This window comes from Falco biarmicus, chromosome 5 (genome assembly GCF_023638135.1).
Source record: "Falco biarmicus isolate bFalBia1 chromosome 5, bFalBia1.pri, whole genome shotgun sequence".
Classification (NCBI taxonomy): domain Eukaryota; kingdom Metazoa; phylum Chordata; class Aves; order Falconiformes; family Falconidae; genus Falco; species Falco biarmicus.
Genome location: NC_079292.1, coordinates 79,538,577 through 79,561,903, shown reverse-complemented (window position 1 = coordinate 79,561,903; position 23,327 = coordinate 79,538,577). Strand labels below are relative to the sequence as shown.

The 23,327-nt window shown below is 41.3% G+C and overlaps 1 protein-coding gene across 4 annotated transcripts; it reads left to right on the top strand.

Annotated features, from left to right (window-relative positions):
• Window positions 1-104: 104 nt before the first annotated feature.
• Window positions 105-22,615, top strand: CDPF1 (cysteine rich DPF motif domain containing 1). 4 transcript variants are annotated; one of them, XM_056341681.1, is made up of 6 exons: window positions 105-214; window positions 400-637; window positions 1,022-1,106; window positions 10,682-10,805; window positions 12,171-12,282; window positions 18,186-22,615. In XM_056341681.1, exons 4-6 carry the CDS (start codon window positions 10,693-10,695, stop codon window positions 18,333-18,335), a joined length of 375 nt encoding a protein of 124 aa, XP_056197656.1. In that variant the 5' UTR covers window positions 105-214; window positions 400-637; window positions 1,022-1,106; window positions 10,682-10,692; the 3' UTR covers window positions 18,336-22,615. The 4 variants fall into 4 exon arrangements, with proteins under 4 accessions (XP_056197656.1, XP_056197657.1, XP_056197654.1 ...); XM_056341682.1 differs by having other exon boundaries at window positions 140-214; window positions 397-637; XM_056341679.1 differs by lacking the exon at window positions 400-637 and having other exon boundaries at window positions 156-346.
• The last annotated feature ends 712 nt before the right edge of the window (window positions 22,616-23,327 follow it).

The following is a 23,327-nucleotide window of genomic DNA, read 5'->3' as shown; positions in this document are numbered from 1 at the left end:
CCCCGGCAGGAGCCGACGCGCGGAGGGATGCGGCGGTGGGACCCGCGCTGTCGCACAGCGCCCTCTGCCGGCCAGCGTCCTTCGGCGCTGCCCTTTCAGGCGGAGCGGAGGCGGGCCCTGGCCCTGCCAGCGGGAAGCGGCGCGGCGGCCGCCCGCCTCTCGGCACTCGTGGATGGCGGCGTCGGCCCCGGCGGGTGCCGCGCGGCTCTGCTGGGTACGAGTCAGTGGTTCCGTGGCTGTAGCTGACCCGGGCTGCGGCCTCCCGTCGCCCCGAGGAAGGGGCCGAGGGCCTGGGCCCAGCGTGCAGACTGCGCGGGAGCCCCAAGCTCCGTGGGAACGGGTGCCAGTGACGGTAGTGTTAAAAATACAAGGGATCAACGGTTAATCTCTTCTCAGCAGGCCGCGCGTCTGGGATCTGAGAGAGGGTTATGTTTCCTCCTTGCGAGCCGGGATCCTCCCCTGGAAGACGGGTGGCGGCAGCGCTCGGTGGGGCTGGAGCCAGGCTCAGGCTGCCGCCGGAGCCCCTTGCTGCAGCGGTGGGCGAGCTGAGCTCCGAGCCCTGCTTCCCCTGGCGTGGGGAGGGCTGAAACCCTGCCGTATCTGCCCGTCCCAGCTCCGAAGTCCTGCCGGCTGGAGCGTGAGTTAAACCGGGTGGAGGGTGCGCGGCCTTTCCAGGAGCCTGTGAGGGGAGCGGGCCGGGAGCGGGAGCGCTGCGAGCCGCCCGGCGGGAGGCACTGTCAGTCCGGATCTAGCGCCAAAGCTTGGCGATAATTCTTTTTTCCACACATGGGTTTTGGTGTATTCTTTTTTTAGATAGAACGTGGTGGCTGCATACTGAATTTTCTGAGGAATTTTGTGAGCTGAGGTTGGAGCTACGGGACGCAGCCTCGAAGGGGGCTGGGGAGAGGATTCTAGGGAAGTGTATTGCTGTTTGCGGGCACTGCTGCTGGACATACACAAAGAAGGAGCTTTAGGGAGTCCAGGGTACTTTTGGGAAAGCCTTGTTTCCTGTTGTCTGTAGGCATTTGAGGTTGCACTTGAACGAGGTGGTGGTGGGACCACGCAGCTTTGGGCTTGGAGGACCATAGAGCCATGGAAAAAATCAGGTACTGCTGTTGAAAAGTGAGGGGGAGGTAAGGAGTTTGCAAGAGGTATGAGAGATGGAGTACCAGAGTTTCTCTCTGAATCTGCTCTGAGAACTCAAATAAATATCTCCATGTGTCAGTGATGCTAGAAATGGTCTCTCTGCTTAAGGAGAGAGGTTAATCATCTGGTTTTCCTTCACACTTAATCCAGACTTGCTCACTGACCTGTTACTTGTCTCTAAGGCACTAGGGCTAGCAGAAGTCTCTGTAAACACTGCAAAATGCCATCAACATAAAGCCAGTTGTGCCTTGGGCAAGATGGACTAAATAATCTCCTGACCTGTCTTCCATCTCTACGTATCTATGAGTAAAGAATCTGGATTTATGTACTACTAGTAGTTAGTTATACCCGTACTCATGGGTTTGTGCATTGATTACTTTTTTTTTTCAGTTAGGGTTTTTTCCCTGCTGTAATGTTAACGGTATATACCACCTTGGAGGGACCACTAGAAGTATGCCAGTGCAAAGATATCATATGCTAATTAATTTCCTTTAACTGGTATAGTTTACAAGTTGTATTGATATGAATCTCCTTTTGTTAGCATAACTAATTATAACATGAAAATGCTCCACTGTTTTAACTATATCCTTACAATTGAAATGGTATGTTTTATATAAACAAAGTTTAAGACCTTTATGCTTCTGGAACCCATGTCAAAAATGTTTTCCTCATGTCTTAATTTCCCACAGAACGGAAGACATTTGCCAGGTAAAGTAGCTGTTACAAGAGCATTACTTTAAATCTTGCCTTACTGTGTCTTAGCCTCAAATAGAGCCAAGATGTACATCTGTGATCTCTACAAATACAGCAAGGTTACATGAAGAACAGTGGAGAGTCCCCTGAAAGTTTTACTCTGCACAGACATAGCAACCTGGCGTTGCCTGGAAGTGTTCTGACCAAAGGAGGGTTTTATTTGATGATAAAGATAGGAAAAAATTTGGATTCCACTGTTAACCTGACTTGGAATGGAGATCTGCTCCCCTGGCTTGATGACATGCTAAACTTTCTAGCCTGTACGTTACCTTTGCACTGGCCTGTTTGCTAAAGCAGTGCTTTTAGTGGCACAAAAATCAATAAACCAGGGAAGCTGCAGAGTGCCCCAAAATGCCCAATAGATAAGCACAAACCTGAGATTTGGATTAAAAAAGAAATTAGTTATCTATGTGGTTGCAACAGTTTGGGGTTCTTTTTTTGCTCTATGCCAGGATAAAGCAAGTGAGAGTTTTGTTTTGTTCCTTTTCTCAATGCCTGGTGAAAGCGTTTTTGATCTTCTTTTCTGTTTTTTTTTTAATTCGCCAGCTAACCTATGAACCATACAGCTGCCTCTAAAGTCTCCTTCTAACTACATACCGTGAAAATTTTCTACTAAGCCTTCTTCCTCACCTATTCAATTACTTTGTTATAACTTCTCTAACACTGAGTAAAGTTATTACTAATTAACTGCACCTAGAGGTATGCATATGTACAAAAAGGAAAAATGCATTTAAATCTGTAACAAACATCACAGTGTTCTAAGCCTTATCTATCTACCTATAACTATAGCTAGTAACTCTTAACCTAAACATATGGCATATAAAATTTCTGTCAAGGCCTCATCAACTCTGCTGCTTAATTAGCTCTACTCTGCAGTCCACGTTTTCCTGTCAGACCTCAGTGAAATTGTAAGTCAGATCCATCTATGCTTGCTGAACAGATGGAGATCTGAAACCAAAGGAAAGTTAATTATCTGTGTCACATGGAGGATGCTGGTAATTCTCACTGAATTTTGAGCTTCTTTGGCAAACAGACAGAACTGCAAAGATTTTGCATGTCTGCCCTCCTAGCTTATGACCCAGTAGGAGCAGTCTGCTCTGGTTGTAGTGAATTCTAGGATCCACACATCTCCATCTATGATTAAACGTGAAAAATCACATGTAAAAAACTCACCTTCCTCCTGTTTTGCCTGTGATAAATGGAGCAGTAGATTTGTCCAAAAGAACTTCTGGAAGGAAAGAGCATGTGCACATGTGCTCTGGAGAACAGGCTGTGCAGACTACAGAGCATGCAGAAAAGAAGTGGCCTGGGTGTCTATGGTGAAGTACGTCTCTGACTGTCCCAAGTTTCTTTTCTCTGTGTCCTGTAGAAAATTATGGAAGTGGTTCTTGTGTGTGTGCCTTGATACCTATTTGATGAGAGTATCAGGTGTTGAAAGAAGTAAATGCAATCTTAGTAGCTGCATGTTTTTTAGGCAAAGTAATCCAAGTACTGGTTGGGAAGCAAAGTCTTTCTGAGGGGAGCGAACAGGCTAACCTGAAAACATGGTAAAATGCACAGTGTTTGTACCCAGCTGAATTCACATTATTTCATACTGCTACATGGCTAGAAAACAGCAATTTATCATAAGTGTAAGTCATGAAGTCTTGAAGCTGGTAGCCCCTGACTGAAGGACCAATTTCCACTGTAAAGTGTAATCAAAGGGGTAAAACTGAAATTACCTCAGTGTGCAGGTGTGAAACAGGGCACCAATTTGTAAATTCTTGTGACAGAAGCCCCAGAGAGTGCCCTGGAAAAGAAAACTTTCTAAGGGTTGAGTGACAGTGGACTACTTTGCTTTGTCAGACATGCTGGAAATGCTTTTCTGGAGTTTTCTTGTCCTTGCTCTTCACAATAGCTGGTAGTACAAAACTTGAGGAACATGTCTTTCAGAGGAAATGGGCATGCCTGTGAGAAGGTGTGTGGGGCTATGGGCATGAGAAAGTTATATATATAGCAGGTACAGATCTGCCTTTATTCTCAGGCTTTTGTGAAGCTGATGTTCTTTAGCCCATACCCACCCCCGCAGTAGTTTTGTATTTTGTTTTTTTTTGTTGTTGTTGTTGAAGGTTTTGCTTTTACTGCATTATGCAGTCCTCAGCTTGAGCTCAGTCCTAAAAACCTGAAAGCCTCAGTCACGTTTTACTGGAAAGAATTCTTTTCCCCAGGTATATTAATGCTGAACGTCTTGCCGGTCACGGGGAAAGCGGGCGCTGGCTGTCACAGCAAGGACACTGTAACACGCAGCCCCGCGTAGTCAGGGCTGAGTGTTTCCTTACAGTACCAGCTTTTCTTTCTGTAAGGAGATAAATCACTGAAGCTATATTTATTTCTTTCAAGATTATGTCAATTTGCAGTGTCTTATTTCCCCAAACACTGTGTTAGCCTCTCCTCGTGTATTTCCACAAAATCTTGGTGTTCCTATTTTTAGACTCTGTTGGAAAGTGTTGCACTAGAACTGGCGTTCATTTCAGCGTACATTTTAGTGACTGTATCTCCTATGTTACCTCCTCTCCAGTAAGTACCTGTAACTGTGCTGTGAGAAAAGCAACGAGCTTGCATTGCCTTCCTTCAATTTCTAGGCCATTTTACGTAGAGTGTTCGAATGGCATCACGAATGATGATGTGATAAGCTTTGTACTCTGCTTACGAATGCCTGTTGGAAGAGAAGGAGAAGAAACGAGAATGAGGGGGATTGAGCAGAAAACCAGATACAAACAGATTAATTTTGGGAGGAGGGAAAGGAAGAAGTAACAACGCTGTAGTTCCCTTCCTCTCAGGATTGTTCTGTCACACAGCAAAGAGATCCATTATCCACTGGATCTCTGCAACCAGATGTGGAGATAGCCTCTGCCATGCATGCTTGGGCAGCTTGCTTTTATTTTATTCTGTTATTCACTCTTGCTGTGTGATCCACTTAGCTGGGCTTTTACAACTGAGTCCTTCTAAAAGCTGAAGCGCTGAAATAATTTGCTGCCGCTGGTAACAGCGGTGCCGCCAGTCACCGTCGCTGTACCGGTCCGCTCTGCCCACTAGAGGGCAGTGGTGCATACGGGTTAATGCCGCCTTGCCCTATTCCTGTGTGAAGCTGTTAAATTCTCACCTAATTTGAGATTCTGCCTTATTAAATGCTGTCTAATTGAGAGCTGGCTGCCTGCCATATTGAAGTAAGGAGTACTTGGACTAGATTTTTGTAAGTGTTGGCTTCTCAGCTTTGTTACATCGTGCATCTTGCCAATAGATGCCTGTTCAAGATTCATCTTGTGTTTGTAAAGCCATTTTTACCTTAGGAAGGGTTTTGATTTGCTTTTCTGTATTACTCCTCTCTTTCTTCTGACACACCCTGTTCAAACATCCCCTACAACTGTTGAGAAAAAATGCTCACTTTCACATCTGTGACCACCTAGGCTGCTTATCCTGCTGCCATGGGGAATCCACGTAAGCTGTTGTTAAAAAGCAGGGCTTGGCACCTGCTATGTGACCCGTACCTAGAGGGTAACCTGTGTGCTGCAGTGATCTCAGTTCCTTCAGAGCAGAGGGAGCATAGCAACACCAGCACAATCCCCCGGCCTGAAGGGAGAAGCTGCTGCAACAAGTCAGGTTTAATTCAATCGAGTGGTCTTTGAGAGAGGTAATAAAGGTAAAAGTTCCAAATGGCCACACTTCACGAAATTGCATTCCTGGGCTAATTTGTTATGCTGAACCCAAGGTAAGTCACCTCAAAGGAAGAGAAAGGAGGCAGCCAACAGGTGACTTAAACATGCCTTTAGGGCAATAACATGAAGGAACTGGAGGGAGAGAGTTGTTCACCTGGGGATTAACTAGGAAGTAAGAAGGTTCTGCTGTTTCATCTACTCCCAGAGCAATTAGGCAACAGATCGTTTTTCTGAAGGAGGTGAGTGCATTCCTGGTGCTGCTGAAGTGTATTTAAATTTGTATCACACTAAACACTGCAAAATAACTTGGCATTTACCAGGCTATGAACTCAGTGGCTCCTACCCTTCTATTAGAGAGCGCTTGTTCCCATGGAGAATCAAGCTGTGAATATTTTAATAGGTCATAGTCATCAACAGTGGATACTGCAGGAAAGTCTTGGCAGGTAAAATAAACAAGGGTTTAATTGGAGAGGATTAAAGGTGTGTCAATGTTGATTTTATCTGACACACTTTTAAATCAAAGTCTATGTCTGTTTGTAGGCAGTTTTTTTCTTATATAATTTCTCTTAGTTTATCGGTGACTCAGAAATACATGAGTCTCCTGTGGAGTATTAAGAGGGGCTTAACCTATGCATTGTAAAGACTTGTGCTAATGAGGCTTCAAGCAAGGAAAATCAGGTTACTTATCTGTGCCACTACTTTGCCACTGACCCTGACAATTTAATGGTGATTTATTATTTCTGGCATGCCTTCCAGGCCTGTTAGCAGTATGCTCCGAGCAGAACTGCCCTGAAGTTTTTAGGAGTCCCCAGAGAACAGCACTGAGAGCCATTTCCCCACATCTATATTATGTATCAGTCACAGACAGCATGCAGAAACACTCTTGTAGCACTATCTAACCCATGCTTTGCTTTTACTGCAATTATTTCCTTAGTATGGCATTCAGATTTCTGTACTTTACCTTTCACCATGACACGTGGGCCAGCCTCACACACATCCTGCAGCATTCTGGGCTTGACTTGGCAGGTTTCTGCTGAGTGTGCTAGTTCAGTGTTTGCTTCGTAATCAAGCGTGTGCGGGTAACCGTGTTCTTTCAGAAGAGCTATGCATGTTCTTGTGTTTTAAGTACCTTGCGGCTTCCAGCCAAAATGGCAAATGCTTGGGCAGAATTCAGTTCTAAACAAGCTGTTCTAAAAGACTTCTTCAGTACATACCAGCCAGCCAGATATTTGACATGTTACTGGGACATGATGCTGCTTCAGAAATTTTCAAGGAAAAGAGAAAAAGCCAGTAGTAGTGCTGGTGATGATCTAAGTCACTTGAGGTCAGAAACTTGCCTGTCATCGTTGTGAAGGTATTAGTGCCCTAGACTTTTATCTCCCCAAGAGATCCTTTATCCTGTTGTTGGTACACAAGAGAGAAATGAGTTCTCACTTGTGCTTCATATGTCTGATTGGAGGGGAGGCACACACCTTGTCATAGTTGTCATATCAGGCATCTTGCTAAGACTGTGTGTAGGGCCAAACCAATGAGCCTACTTTGTGATAAACCAATGTCTGTCTCGACTGTGGTTTTATCCCAGAATTGCTTCTGTGCATTTGCTGTCTGACATAAAGATGCAGTTCTTTTAATTGCATATGAGCTTTTTGGAAGTACTAGAAGCTTTGTGAGAGAGTGCATCTTAGGATTTGTCTGCTTGGTGTTTTAGACTAAAGGTATGAAGTGCATGGATAAACTAAAAGCTTATTACATTTGCCATTAAATTTATTTCTTCAGAAGAAAAATGTCTCGATTTTGTTATGTAGCAAACCTTACTTCTGAATGGGAGCATTTACTCTGCAATCTGTACATTCATTAACTTCACACCTTAACTTTCCCAAGTGCCACTGTGTAGACAAGCTCTCAGGACAAGTGATGTTCCCAGTGAAATAAAATTTGGTACAGCTGATACCAGTGACTTGTAAGCTGGGAGTAAAATGGAAAGCATTATAAATTCATCTGTGCTTTACAGACAGGATCATATGCTTTTCAACTGGCATAGCCAAAAAATCTGTTTGTACATAGATATCATTCCTTCCCAGTGGTAGTCACTGAACAGATTCTGTTCTACATGCCAATGGTCTATAAGAGAGCAGGTGTTTCTATATCTAACGTACTTCAGCTCTGAACCCAGGGCTGTTATTTTGACTTGGAATCAGGACACGTTCATTCCAAAGTCTATGATCCTCACTGCCATAAATACTTCCCCCCCCCCCCCCCCCCCGCCCCTTGTTCTTAGTGTTTTGCATTATTTTAAAGAAAAGATCACCATGGCAGTCCTCTCCTATTTGATTTGAGTGACTTTTCATGCTGTACCTCTGTGGGGACAATTATTTCCCATTTTTAAAAAAGATTGATTACAGAAAATTGCATACAATGCTCTGGACTGAATATCATTCAGATAGGTGGGTGCCTTGGTATTGCTACTGATGACCTACAGAAAAGGTAAATTTGAGTATGTTTGGGGACTTACCTAGTAATCCTAAAACACAGGGTTCAGGAAGCAGATTTCTTAGTTGAGTTTCTGTATAGTTTGAAGAATCCTAGTTTTAATATACCAGGAGAAATAGGCCTTATGTCTAACTGAAAAATCTGACGGCATTTTAGTTAATTAAATTCTCTGAAGCATCCCTACCTGTGAGGTAGGGAAAGTACATGATATCCAAGGATTCAATCACTTTCAAAAAAATGTAGCTGCCTAAGGTATTAATGAGTTGGATTTATTTATTAAACCAGTATTCAGCCCCATTTGTGTTACATTTGAAGAGCTTCCTGTACTACTGAAATGCCAGGAATGGCAGTAGAAAGGCTGTGGTGAAGGAATGATTAGGTAAAGGAGATTATTCCCAAAATTAAGGTTCAGGATTTAACAGGCTAGGACTTTCTGAACTGGGTGTCTGTTATGAAGCCTCTGTAACCTCTGAGGATCTTGGGGCTCCCTGTTTTTCTGGAACACTAGATGTCAAGTAGTCACAACTCCGCTTCACCTTGCCCCTAATTCACCTTAGCAGCATATGTCTCTAAGGATTCAGTTTCACCACACAGGGTGAGCAGAAATAGCAGCTTACTGTCATTGAAAGAGGGAAATACAGGTCCCTCATCTCAGCCTGCTCTGTCTCCTGGCTGTGCTTTTTCGCCTCTTACCTTGTACAACTGTTAGCAGTTGCTGAATTCCTCTGCAAGCCCATTTAGTTCCCTAGAACAAGAGGAAAAAAGACATTGGAAGAAAAAAAAAAAAAAGGTAGTTCTTTTATTTGTTCCTACATTAGTAACTAGTGTGATGCAGTAAGAGTGAAACCATAGACCAAGGTGTTTGATGCTGGATAACCAGCTGCCCACTCTCTGTGTTTTGGGGTGTTTCAGATTACCTCTGGTCCTAGCCTGTAGACTACATGGCCATTATTTGGGCATTCACGTTGGAGTGTATTAGGTGTGCTTCTGGAGTACATCTTTCCGTTTCATCTACAACTGTCGAGTCTGTGTGCTTTAAGACTGCTCCGCCATGCAAACCAAGCATGGTAAGTGAGGACAGTCAGGCATTTTGTTCCCAAAGAAAACACCTAAGCTGAGCTAAAACATAAATAGAGACATGGCGTTAGTGAACTGAATCAGCTCTGCACGGGAAGGGAATGGCTGCAAAGCTACAAGAGTGGGGATGACCTGCTGTCCTTTGGCAGGCTGTGTGTCTGCTCAGCCGTGAGGACACACAACCTAACTGCTGAGATATTGCCCAAATCCGAGCTCCTATTGATCACCTTCCTAACAGCTTGATGCCAGCCCTGCTTCACTTAAGAAAGCTGACAGGTTTGCAGCAGAAAACTGCTGCTGTGAAAAGTGTGAGGGCTTTTAGCTAAAAGCTTCAGTTTTCTTGCTAACTGCAAGGTGAATATGTCTGTTCAAGAAAATGGTGCAGGTGACCAAAGATAACCAACTTGCAAACAAGCGATCACATTTCATTCATGGTGCAATTTTTGGGCATGCACATGGTTAGCTGTGTTTGATCTGATTGTGCACACACACCAAAATCAGTCCTAAAAAGCATACTTGCCACACCACACTTTTGAAAAACTCAGGGCATGACTCCCAGCTAAAGTGGTGCTAGTGAAGGGTAAGCTCCCAAATGTAAATCAGCGGCCAAAATTTTAAACCAGTCATCTTGTAAGGACCAAAGCTGATGAAGCATGGCTTCCTATGTTTTGTGTCTCGCAACTGATAGCGACACCTTTGTTATGCTTGGCTAAAGTCTTTCAGACAGGTGACAGTAGCTTTCCTATGTGCAGATTCTCTGATTTGTAGAAGTATATGGGTATCCTTCATGGGGATTAAGCAGAGTCTCCCTCTTCTGCCTACTAAACGAGTTAAAGGGCCTAAACTTTTTTAAAGGTTCCTCCTCTGTCCTGTGTGGCTTGAATGGGCCTGCACTCTATCTAGGCACAGGCTGATTACATCAGCCTCATTTCCATAGGAAGCCAGATAAGAACTGGGAACCAAGTGTTAAGCTTCCAAAACTATTCGAAGGTGAACCAGAAGCAAAGAAAAAGAGGTAGTAAATCATTGCAACATTTACCTTTCTGGTACCTGCCTTCTGAGTGGGGTCCCAAACCCTTTAAACACTCAATTTGCAGTTTGTGGGAGGAGACAGGCATTGCAGAACTGGATTTGGATTCTGCACAGCAGATAGGGAGTTGTTTTCTGGGAAGCTCTTAGGAGCACAGGCCTTGACTGAGTAAAGGTTTTTCCACGTCACAGCCATGTACTTTGTTACCTAAATTCTTTCAATGATCAAGTTCCAAATTAATAGATTAACTTTATAGCTAGGCTCCCAGGCTGCAATTTCTGAACCTGTCTAAGGCATTTGGAAATTTAAATGGGACATGGGAAACCAACTTGATCTGGGAAAAAAGATTTACTGATTAAGGTTTGGAATAGTCAGTTTTCCATTGCATTTTAACTAGCATAGCCAGATGTCCCACATCAGCTTAATCTTCTTGCAGGCATGTTCCCAGTGTTGCACTTTGGACCTAAAGGTTTTTTTGTGTTTCTTATAGGTAGCTTAAAGATGGATGCTTCCAAAGGAGTTCAGCCTACAGGAGAGTTCACATGTCAGCTATGTGGCTTAACAGCTCCATACATATACTATGGACAGAAGCCACCCAACACACGCTCTATTGTGTAAGTACAGCATTTCATATTACAGATCTCATTTATGCAATGAGCATTAGAACAGTATTTTTTGTTTGTAACAATATGCACTACTTGAACCCAGTAACATGCCATATTGGCCCTGAATATGTGGCTTGGTACTTAAAGTAACTTCTTTTTTTCCAGAGGGAAGAAATGTTAAAAATTGTTAGTGTTGATAGCGAAAGACAAAAATCAACTTTCCTGTCCTGCTTCAATAACCACGCAAAGATTTGTATTTAACCTGTTTCCTAACCCCACTGACCACCCTACTATTTACCTATACCATTATTTTCTTACTAGAATACTGTTGACTGTCAGCCTAGCATTTCTGGGAATAGCTCTTCCTCACAGCTGTGTCAGCTGGGCAACATGTAAACACAGCATGAATTAAATACATATGTTAAAAACACTTTTTAAGAGCTGTTTGACATGACATGGAGTTTTGAACAGGAATGCTTTTCAGCATGACACAATTCTTTGGCAGATTGACATTACAGTATGACATTAATAGTGTATGGAAATTTAGTACATATTTACATTTTAGGAGACCAAAGCCTTTTCTGTCTCTGCTAAGTAGGGATAGTTTCACCAGAAACTATGCAGTTATAACTTTATCTGCAGACATTAAACTCCCCATAAAACAAAGCACTTAGCTTTAAATGTACGAGTAGCTCTGTTGAGGCCATCCTGGTCAGTGAATCCATCAGGCAAACATGGTCAGGAACTCACTAGAACTGGAAGTCAAGCATGTACTTAGTATTTCACCCCGCTAAGACCGCTCTGTTTCTTATAAAATGGAAACAGCTGTTGATCACCACCTGCTTGGGATGTTTTCCTTAGGCAGCTGTATTTTTCTCATTCCAAATACCATAGTGGTACTGGTTTTCCCTCTTCCACTCAGCAATGGCCCACCTTTGATCAACTCTATTCTTAAAGAGTCTGAATCAAAGCTGAACGTGCATCTTAACTTTAGGTTATGCAAGCTCAGTGTTAACATCTCAGCTTTATTTGGACGGCTGAGATTCAAAAAGCAAAAGAATAATGCTGAAGCATAACGCTTCTGTACATGCGTATAAGAAATAGTTTTACACACGATCTTTATTGGCTTTGCTTTCTGGCCTACTCACATGTTTTAAATGCAGTGCTGCAGGAAACATACACCAGACATGAAGGCTTGTACAATGGCCAGTTCTTTGCACTGATGACGACTACATTAAGACTGTGAGTCTTGCAAGGGGAGCTTTGCAAAGGTAATCCAGTCTTTGTACCCTAGGAGATGTTGACAGTTTCCACCTTTTGACTCTCCCCTGCTGTGAAATCTACCCTTAAAAGCCTGAAATTATTCTCTTACAGGCTTTTGGAAGAAAGCTATGTCATGAAGGATCCTTTCACCCCTGACAAGGACAAATTCCTCATCCTTGGGTCTCATTGCAGTTTGTGCAGCAGATCAGTGTGCGTTGGTACAGTAAGTAACAAGCAAAACAAACTTCTTCAGTCACTTCTTTTTGTTCCAGTCCTGGTGATCTGTTAGAGAAAGACCAAACAGAAAAATCCAAGCAGTCTGTTTTTAAGGCAGGCTAATTGTGTGTTCTTATGGATACCCCCAGATAGAGCTTGTTGTATTAAATGAAAATGGTCAGCAACTTTAATTGTCCTACTTACAGATGAGCACAGTCCAGCCTCACAAACACAATGAGTCATTTCTTCCATTTTCCTAGCACAAGGAAATGCAAAGGATACTTCAAGACCTTTAAGGTTCAATAGATTGTACTATACGAACAGTAGATTTTTTTCCATAAAGGGAGTATAAACGTCCACGGGTTGTTAAGTTTACATCTACAGCACAGGCCTGCCATCCTATTTGCAAAAGCTAATGTAGAAAGTGAGCAGAGGGGAGAGTTATGCAATGCCTTGATAGGTCTCTAAAGAAGAATGAATTTTAGAGCAGCTGGTATGTCAACCTTAAAACTATGAAGTCTGAATGTGGTCCAGAAAGGTGGCATAAATTTACAGTTGTCCTAATGCCTTCTCCTCGGTGCAGAACTGGCCCCTTTGTTTGCTGTGAGTTCAAAGTAAAAATGAAGACAGGTTATTACCTAGTTATCAGTGTCCAGAGGCTGTACTGTGCTTCTCTGAGGCAATACAATGAATTGAGGAAACTTAGGTTCTACTCCTTTCCCTCGGCAATCCAGTTTTGCAGTTGAAAGAGACTTGGGACTCATGCAGTAGTCAGGACTAGTGCAGGACTCAACCCATGAGGAGAACATCACCTGATGGTTTACACAGACAACGGCCTGTATTTGTTATACCAGATACCATTGCCCTAATGGCAGCAAGATACTGACCTTCTCTTTCAAAGTGGTTGTTTGCTATCCTAGAGTAACATGCTTACATCTAGAGTGCAGCTAACAGGTGAGCTACTAGCAAGAGCACACCTTGGTCTTAAGTGTCAGCTTTAGCAGTTTTCAAATTCAGCCTTTTCAGCCCGTTCTGCAGTCGCAGTGGTTAGGGCTCAGCTCCCATGACATGATCCTTACTGCAAGTAGCTATACTGGGAGTTTTAAAACAAACAGACCCACTGTAGAATTTTTTTTTCATGTTTGGTGGCCAGTTATAGTTGTGATGGGACAAACACTCTAGCTTCCTCAGACCGTGAGGTGACATAATCTGGGCAACTGGGACTGCTCATATGCCAATGCCAGGCAGTTTCTGTGTGGGGACTTGAGGAAATTCTCTGGAGCAAAACAAAGGGTCAAATTACACTAACAAAATTTAGAGGGTTGGACAGATACAGCCAAAAGGAAATTGGCACACTTGGACAAGTTTAGCTGCTATTCTGACTTGCAGGGAGTTAGCACCAAGGATGGATTTGGTCCACTACCCTAAGAGGAGCACGCAATACCACTTTTCTCCTGATTATGTTTGTTTCCTATTTCTGAAGTCTCTTTTATCATTTGAATGAACTAAAATCACAAAGCGGCCAGACTAGACATTGCAACTGAGATTTTTTTTTTTCCTTTCTGGAACTACCTGAGGACTACATGGGAGTCAGATGAAGTGCCAGTGCTCTCTGGTTACATCTTTGATAGTTAGGTTCAGTTTCCAGAGCCAAGTAGCTCAAGGCAGTTGTGTGGAGGCAAAGCTTACATGTGAGCAAGATCTTCTTAGTGACAATGTCCCTGTCTTGGCTGGTAGTTGATTCACTCCCACACACAGCCAGAAGAAGAGGCAAGTGCAGCTAGTCAGATAGTTTGGGTTTATAAGCTTGATTCCTGCCCTGACATGTCAGGTTTATCCCTCCTTTTTAACAGCAGAGGATTAGTAACTCAGACACGTTTTGGGCAAACTTGAGCACATTTAGCTGTTTTTATTCCCAAATGAAGTATCTTGAATTTACGAAGGATTCAACAGGCATTTCCAAGTCTGGCAGTTAAATCTGTCAGAAATACAGCATTTCAGCCTCAGTATCTTTCTACACAGTGTGCATTTCTGAATGAAGGTGGGGCTTTTTATTCTCAAAGATTTTCTAATTGTTGCAGTTAATCTAGGGCCTGACAATGTATAAAGGATATTAGCAGTGAACTAATAGAAGCCTCTTCTAGTCTTTTTGACATTCCTGCCTACTTTATCTATTGTGAAAATACGTCAATCATTTACTTCTTGTTATCTGAGTCTTCAAGATTCCCCTGATGGTATGACTCAAAGCAAAACCTTGATTGTAAATAATTGAGAATAAATTTCTTGCCAAACTGGCCAGGCCAGATAGTGAATCACACATATGACTATGGTTTCAAAATGTATTTAGCAATACCGCTTAAGTAACATGGAAAGAGAGCTGCAGAAATGATAATTAGTGCTTTAAACACCCACAGCACAAAGCAGGTAAACACATACTATTCCTCTTTCATGTGGGGAAAATTAAAAGTCCAGAGAAGTAAAAACTTATCCAAGGCAGTAGAGAGAGCCAAAGTTAGGAAAATATCTCTGTGGATTGATTTTGGTTTCTCCTTGTGCTTGACCCAAGTAGATCAACTCAGCCATGTGCTGAGTGTTTCCATAATGTTATAACATAGGAATTGAAGCTGAGGAAACTCATGCTTTCCTGGGCCTCTTTGGCAAAGAAGGTGGACCAATTTGATGCAGCGTTTCCAATGACAGGTTGCTTTTATTCTTATGTTAATTCAAATACTAGTCTGGAACCTGTGGCAAAATTGAGACTTTTCTGACCTTAGCTTTGGTAAAGGATTTTTGTATCTAAGGAGGCTTAACTGCAGATCAGATTTTAGGCTTTTCATGAGACAAGCCATGCTAGCTGAAGTGTCTTTCCTTACAGTTGCTATGCCAATGAAAGTCAAGACTTAGCAACTGTTCTGTATAATGCTCATAAGCTCACTTCAAATATTCTCTGAAGTCTCACTCAGTTGATTTACTCCAGTCAGCTTGCAGCACACATTATCCTACTGAAAAAATCTTTAGCACAGCATATTGGTAAGTGCCATTTTTTCTGGTCCAACTGGATTCAAAAGATTATCTGTTATGTCTTAAAACTTGTCAAACACCACAAAAAGGAAGATAATAAAAATGCTTTTAAAAGTCCTTAGGAATGTCAAATGCCCTTCTTCCTGTTTCCTTTACAGAAAAGGGGAGAGGAAATTATATAATCTGACCACATTAGTCATTTAAAAGTTATTTCTTTTTTATTGCAACACTTGGTAGACATAGGAAAAGAAAAGAGGTGGCTTCTGGAGAAGAAAGGAGGAAAGGGAACAAGTTTTCTGCCTTATTGCTTGCCTCGGGAGAAGGTGACTAAAAACTGACCTTGGACATGACTGTAGGTATTAAGTGATAAACGTAATACTATAGCTACTTTCCATTCAGCTTCCAGTCATGCGGGGTCAGTGCTGGACACAGTTAGGCAGAACCTTTCCTTTGCATAGTTCCCTTTATAAGTGTGGTAAAGATACTGTCCCTGTATATATTACTTTCAGACATGATCCACGTCAAAACAGAAATAAACACTGACAGCATGCTTTGGCAGCTCAGTTTTGCCTGAATTAGACTATTAAGTTTGAAATTGAAATGGCCCCCACCTCTCTTGGTCATGGAAGGGCTGAAACATATTAAGGAATTACCGATTAAACACAGAACTCTATCAGGAAATGGTCAAAGAAAGGCTTGACTATACATAATAAGTGTAATTCATAGGGCTTTAGAACAACAGCTAGTCTGAAAAACCCCAAGACTGAGAGAGGAGGACTAAGGGTATGTGGACCCAGATGCACAATGATTTGTACTAATGATTTGCATAAGTCCCATTGGCCAAAATCAGCAAAAGTTGGCAACTCATTTCAGCTAAAAGAATGGAAGTTGAGCACCTGTATTGCTGTGGGGAGCTGCATCTTAACATCAGAGTTCCCCAGCTGCAGAATAGGGGAAAAGCCTCTCCCCTCTGCCACTGCCCAGTGGTGCAGTGTCCATCACCATGGAGCCATGAACTTAACCTGGAGGCAGGTGGGCTGTGTGCCATTCTGCTATACAAACAAGAATAGCAGAGCCAACTTAAACTCTAATCTTCCCTTCTTAATTGGCAGCTTAAAGTATTAAGGATACCAAGAGACAAAAAACAATAGGCTCTGGAGGTTGTGCAACTGAAATCCAGTTTCAGGGCTTTTCAGAGACCAAGGCCTCACCCTAACTGACTATGAAGGCACCTGGCTGTCAGTGCAGAAAAGGACAATAGATGAAGAGAAGTTGTTCCTCAGGCTTGAAAGTCACACAGCAGCAGGCTGATCGTGATTTTGATATAATCATCTGCTGAATCTACTACTAGAGTCCAGATAATGATGTGGGAAACAAAAGCAAGAACAGAAACACAGGAATATCCAAGCGAAGCCCCCAGAGAAAGGCCAGCTGCAAATGACCATGGCAAGAGGAAAATTTTGCTATTTAGGTAAAACACATGGAATCCATTACTCCCCAAAAGATGTCCTGATCCATCTAAACTGATGTCTTTATTCATGCTCAAATCCCCAAGAATAATCCATCAGCAACACCAGCTCCAGCTTACCCATTAAATCCTATTTGGAATTTAGTGATCAGCATGCCAGGAGAACCATGGACTTCAGTCTCACTGCAGGGCAAAGGAATAATACATTAATAAGCTTCCCTACCATTGCCCAAACTCTGTACTGCAAATAGATTAAAATACCATCAATTTTGCTCTTCCTCAATAACTCTTCTTTGCTCCTCTTCAATAACTAACATCTGGTTAGAGCTAGCTGCTTGAAAAATTAATATTGGGCCTCTAACAATTACTAGCCAAACCAACTGTGAACGAAACATGTCAGAACATAGTATTGTTCCATTCCAAGGACACGGAAGATACCTTCTTTTTGCACAACAGCTTTTATACTTGCCATCAAGAATTCAGGGAACAGACATCATCAAGCTTTAGTACCATGGGTGTTTTTAGTTTTTAATCAGTGAGTATTATTCAGGGTAAAGGTGGGTAGTGGATGAAACATCAGTTGAATTGCCTCAGCCAAATTAAATTTGTTCAGCCATTCTGGTTATTGGACACCTCTGTGATGCTGATATATTTATACTTTTTAGTATTCTCCTAGGGCAATACAAGCACAGAGGTTAATGAGGTTATTTCAAGTGTTATGGAAAAAGATGCAGCTGAAGTCTTTGAGACTTTACAGCCCTATGCCTACGTTCTTTGTACTTGTGCTGGTCTTTAGGCCATTTTTGTGGAGATTGGCAAGGAAGAGTGTTCTGAGACTTCAGGTCTCACATACCAGTGCAGGAACTTGGAAGATCCTCCCAGGAGGGAGGAATCTTTGTAAGCTAAGATTTAGCTTTAGAGGAACACTTTGCTATTTAGGTAAAACCCATGGAATCCATTACTCCCCAAAAGATGTCCTGATCCATCCATACTGATGCCTTTATTCATGTTTAACTCTTGAAGAATAATCCATCAGCAACACTGGCTCCAGTTTACCCATTAAAACCTGTTGATTAGTGATCGCACCAGGAGAACCATGAATGATACTTGAAGGACAAGCCAGTTGTAAGGAAATGTGTTGCTGTTCTCCGTAGCAGTGAGCTGGTGAAGGTAAATTCTTTTAAAGGAGCAAGATGACAGTTGATTTGTTAGTGTTTGTTACAGACTCAGTTTTTATTTTTCACCCATTTAGCTCTAACCAGGTGTTAGAATTATCGAACAGGAAGAAGCAAAATTGCTGGAATATTTCAACCTAGAAGAAGAATTCAATTTAGAAAAATTTGAAATATAAATGTTTAATGAGACTGGAACTTAACAGTCCCATTTTGTGTATCATGCTAATAATGTTATTTTCTTTACAGGAATGTAGTCTGTTCTACTCCAAAAGGTTCTGCCTCCCCTGTGTGAATGAAAACCTAAAGGCCTTTCCTTTGGAAATACAAGAAGATATGGATAAAAGGAAGGCCCAACAAAAATCCTTCCCCTGTAAAAAAATGGATACAGGAACATAAATATGAAGGACCAAGAGAGACAGATATTTGGCAGGGGTTTCTCTTCTCTCCTTTTGGAGACTATCATGTTGCTCCTTTTAAAGAAGTGACCTTCATCAGCTCACTACTACAGAACACAGTAACACATTTCCTTACAATTGGCTTGGTTTCAAACATAACCATCCAGTGATTGCAGTGCCAGCAGTATGTCCTTAAGGTGTTGAGGAGCCAGAAAAAACAGCAGACAAGCGTGTTGTCACCACATGAAACGCATATAGTAAAAAACCTAAACAGCATATAGCATAGAGCCCATGTCCAAATTTTCATATTTGTTATTTTAATGTATTATGTTATTCTTGACACTCCTACAGTGTTACGAAAATCTGAGCCAGATGTATCTGGCTTAATTCAATATACATACAAGAAAGTCAGTATACACCAATTGTTAACCTGACAGTGCTGTCCTGATAAGGTATTACCATAGACAAGGAGTTCAAAGCTTTATTGTAAAGTCTAAAATAAAACTGTTATGAGAAAATGTCACAGATATCCATAGAAATATCTCCATTCTTCAAGACTATAATAAAATTATAAAATAAATAGAATATATAATAAATAAAATTATAAAATACTATCACAGCTTTAACACTTCTGAAGGTAGGTGCTCTTATAATAAAATAATAATTAAAAAAAAGATACAAGTCACTTGCACTTGCACTCACTTGGCACTCAGCCTTCTGGTTCATGTCAGTATAGTGACAGGAGAGGACCCTTAATACATCTAGTTTTTGCTTTACAGGTAAAGATTAACTGATATTAAATTGAAAAGGAATACAAAAGTTCAGTTAATAAGCTCAATTCTTACCTGAACTGGGCAATTAAACTGTACCTAGAACAGGGATTTCAGAAACAGTTTCAGTCAAAAAAAGAGTAAAAAAATTGTGAGGCAAATAGCAATATGTTTAGCTCAAAAAATTAGCTGCTCAATTACTTGTGTTGATTTTGCCTTCATTACAAGGAAAATTTAGGTGACATTTATGTAAAACCAAATAGTCACACACCTTAAGAAGATGTCTAGAATGCTCCTGAATGACCAAATCACATTATTTAGTCAAGCTTTTGTTGGTCATTGGTTCAGAACCAGTTAATGTCTTGTTAGTATCTCCTCTTTTCTCAACTATCCTATCCATATAATTTGTCATATGTCAACATCTAAACTTGATCATTTTAGTAGAATGATCTGTATGTCTGTTAAAAGAAATGAACATTATTTCAGCGAGTTCTTTTTAGTTCTTCAGGATGTTTGTGTCCTAAAGTCAATCTTTTTTTTTTTTTTTTTTTTCCCTGACCCTAGTATATTGGTGTCCTCTGTTGAGGACTGGAATTTCTGCGGTTACTAGAGGAGCAATAACAGACCTGTTAGTACCCTTCTCAAGCTCTATGTGCTTTATGACATTATATATGTATATGTGTGTATATATATATATATGTGTATATACATACACACATCTTTGTGGGAAAAAAGATACATGTTAGAAGTCAACATTTCAGATTCCTTTTTGCAGTGACAAGAGACTACACTTTCACAGAAAATGATATTAAATTTATTTAAAATAGGTGGTATTAAGTTTCCGTTTTATGTTAGACTTTAAAAGTTTTAGTGTATCTTACCAGCTCTGTACAAATAACAGAGGCATAAACCTCTGTGCTAAAACCAGAACTTTAAACAGAACGAGAGATGCTAAAAAGAGAATTGCAGCGCTTTTCTGTCTTAAAATTGTAGTCTTATAGTCAAGGTGACAAAAAGCAACATAGTTATGTGAGATCATGTAATATGTTTATACCAGCAAATGTCTTTGTAAAACACTATTTCCTGTATGCAACAGGTTATATCTCAACTCTTAGCTTGAGAGTACGTTTTAGAAGCCTGGCTAGTGCAGTTCGCATCTAAACGTGAGTGTGTCTTTCAGTTGTATGACATGCAAGTCTGTCTTGGGACTGGGGGATGCGCCTACTAATGTGCTGGGAAGGAGCTGGTGTCTCTGAACTGTTTTGCCTCCTGTTCAACCTCCTCTGTGCTCTTAAAGAAAAATGCAGTTAACTCATTTATTCATAATCATTATCTTTGCCATCATGAGATGATAGCAGCATCATTTAAAGCCCTCAGAAATGACCCTACCTTTAAGTGATTGTTCAGTTGAACCAGAGGGGAAGTAGACTCAGTTACTAAAAGGCAGCCGAACCTGTAACTACAGAATTTTTAATCTGGTCCAGTACAGCTCATTTATTTCTCTTGAGCACAACAGAGAAAGCCAAGTTAAGGGTACCTCTGCTTCACAGTTACCTAGTTACACATACCTTTTAGGTGAAGAAAATCGTATTTCCAACAAGTACCACAAACTGGCTCAATAGCTCAGGGCTGTTAGATATGTTCTGGCATCTCTGGTCTATGCTTTAGGGTAAGAAGGTTGACCTACATACAACTTGGTATTTTCTGGAATGACAAAGCATTATTATGTATTTCATATTCTTATATTCACATTGAACATAAGCATTATGGACTTGGTATATTGTTTTGGTATATATGTGGTTTCACAGACGAAATGCCGTCATGGACAAACTTACCAGCCACGAGGCCTACTCTTTGAGGAATGCAGTCGTTATAGTTTGGTTTCATCAGGTTCTGCAAGTACTTTCTGCTGCTCAGAATCAGGCCTTCAATGCTCCTCAGCATAGCTTGTGATTCTTTACCCTCTGCTGTAAATTTTGCTTCAGCACTCTTACCAGCTTAATAAATCCCCAGATTCTTGAAGGAAACCAATTATCAGTGATATATCCTTCCAACAGATTTAATTGAAGTCATGCTCATCAAATTAGTGTGCTATACTTCATGGAGAAGTGCATTCAGTGTTTGTTGAATTCAACAAACGTCTCAACCTGGTCACAGTCAACGAGAATGAAAGGACACAGCAGGACGGTGGGTCGGCAGACAAACTGATGAAATAGCTATGTAAATACATATTATGTATGCAATGTGTGTATGTACGTTACACGCACGTTCCCAATTTAAAGGGTGTGTCTAACAGTAAACCTGTAAGCATCAGCACTTTAAAGATGTTTGAAATATCATTCCAACTTCAAAACGTCCTTGCAATACTCACATCTTATTATGTAGTAAGCGTACTTAACACAGTTTGTTAACAGGTATTTGATACTAACCCAAAAAAACCTGGGCACCAATTCCATCAAAGGTTGCTTGTCCACTCTTGTTCACTGCTAGAAATCAGCATGATTACTCCCTGCTCTAATGTTAAGCAGCTAAGTTTTTTCTGAAGCAGGCTTTGTATACCAAATTAAGGCAAATCAGGTGAAGGCAAAATCATTCAAGTTCTTAACTACAGTAGAGCAGCACAAAACACATATTCATGCCACTGGTACTGTGGCAGGAGCAACAGGCGCCACCGTTCTCAGCTGCGCCACCACCCTGCACTCCCCAGATCCTGATTTGGCAAACATTTACACAAGCTATCAGTTGCGATCGTTAGTGGTTGTTCAAGAGCACCAAACAGAACTGCTCCCATGTACATAAAAGTTACTCATGTGTGCAGAGTCTTTGAAGGAGGGACTCTTAAGATTTGGCAGCTGCTTTGGGTAATGTACAAGAGGCAGCTAGCAAGCGTGTTTGTGTCAAAACCATGACATTACAGTGAATTACTTCCCTGGAAGTAAAAGATCAGCACAAGTCATTAAATTCACTTCTAAAAATACTTTATTTTTTTTTTTTTAAAACCATTAAGGCAAATCCATATTTCAAATTAACTGTGTTTACATTCAGTCTTAAAGGATGACTTTTTAATTTTTTTAAAGCACATAGGTTCCTACCAGTCTCTATACAAACACTATGAATTCAACCTCTTATTTTTAAAGGAGACAGAAAAATCAGAATGCAAAAAAGACAAAAAATGTTTAGTTCAAGTTTTTTTCATCCTAGATCAGTAGGCTGGTAACATCTGAGAATGCATTGTCATATTTAGCTATGTGTAATTTTTACATTCCCAAGTGCAAGAGACTTTGTCTTTCCTGTAAATCCCTGTGAGACCAGGGCTTCCATTCTTTCTTGAAAATTTCATTTGCATTGTTCTGACAGAAAGAAACTTGGGAACTTGGCTTGAATTAGTGGTATTTTACTGGGAAACAAGCATCCCACGAGAACTGGGTTTGACTACTCCCTGCAAGAAATGTCTGTTCTTTTAAGCTCCATATTTACTGTAATAAAATGTACCCAGAACCTCCTAAAAGCATACATGACTGGAAACAATGATTTGGTGGTTTTTTCTCTTTAATATTGATATCTTGACTTAATTAAACACTTGCTAGCTCTAGTGATTAGGGTTTGGCAAAGTTATCAAAAACGTGCTTTTTTGGGTCATACCAGGTAACAGATAATTTAAGATGTGATGAAGGGGTTTAACATTATGATGTAGGTAAACTGTTGTGTTACAATCCTAAGGGAAATTCAGAGCGATTGTTTGTAAAAGCTGTGACATAGCAGAGGCAATACGAAATACAGCTCATCCGAGAGGCTGATAAAACAGGCTTTGTCAAACAGTTAAGAGGGGTGGGTTGGTTAAAATCCATAACACTAGAACATTGATTACTGAAGAAATAACTAAAGCCATAAATGCTCTTCCTTCCACTTCTGAAGCCAGAGGAAGGTATCTGTGGCTACTGAGATGGAGCCAGGGCTTCACATATCCACCTGCTCCACAGGATTAGTTTCCCAGGGGAGAGGGGTGAATGATTTGATCAGAAGCAAGCTCCCTGCCGCTATCCACAGAAGAGCCGTAGCAGTCTGCTTGGTAACTGTGTGCTGGACGGCGCCGCTGGTGAGTGCCCACAGATACCGCTCTGCATACGCACATGGGACCACTAACAGCTGTGTTACTGCTGTTACTCCATGAAGGCAACCCTGTGCTGCCGCGTGGCAAAATACACCTTGACATGCAAATGTCC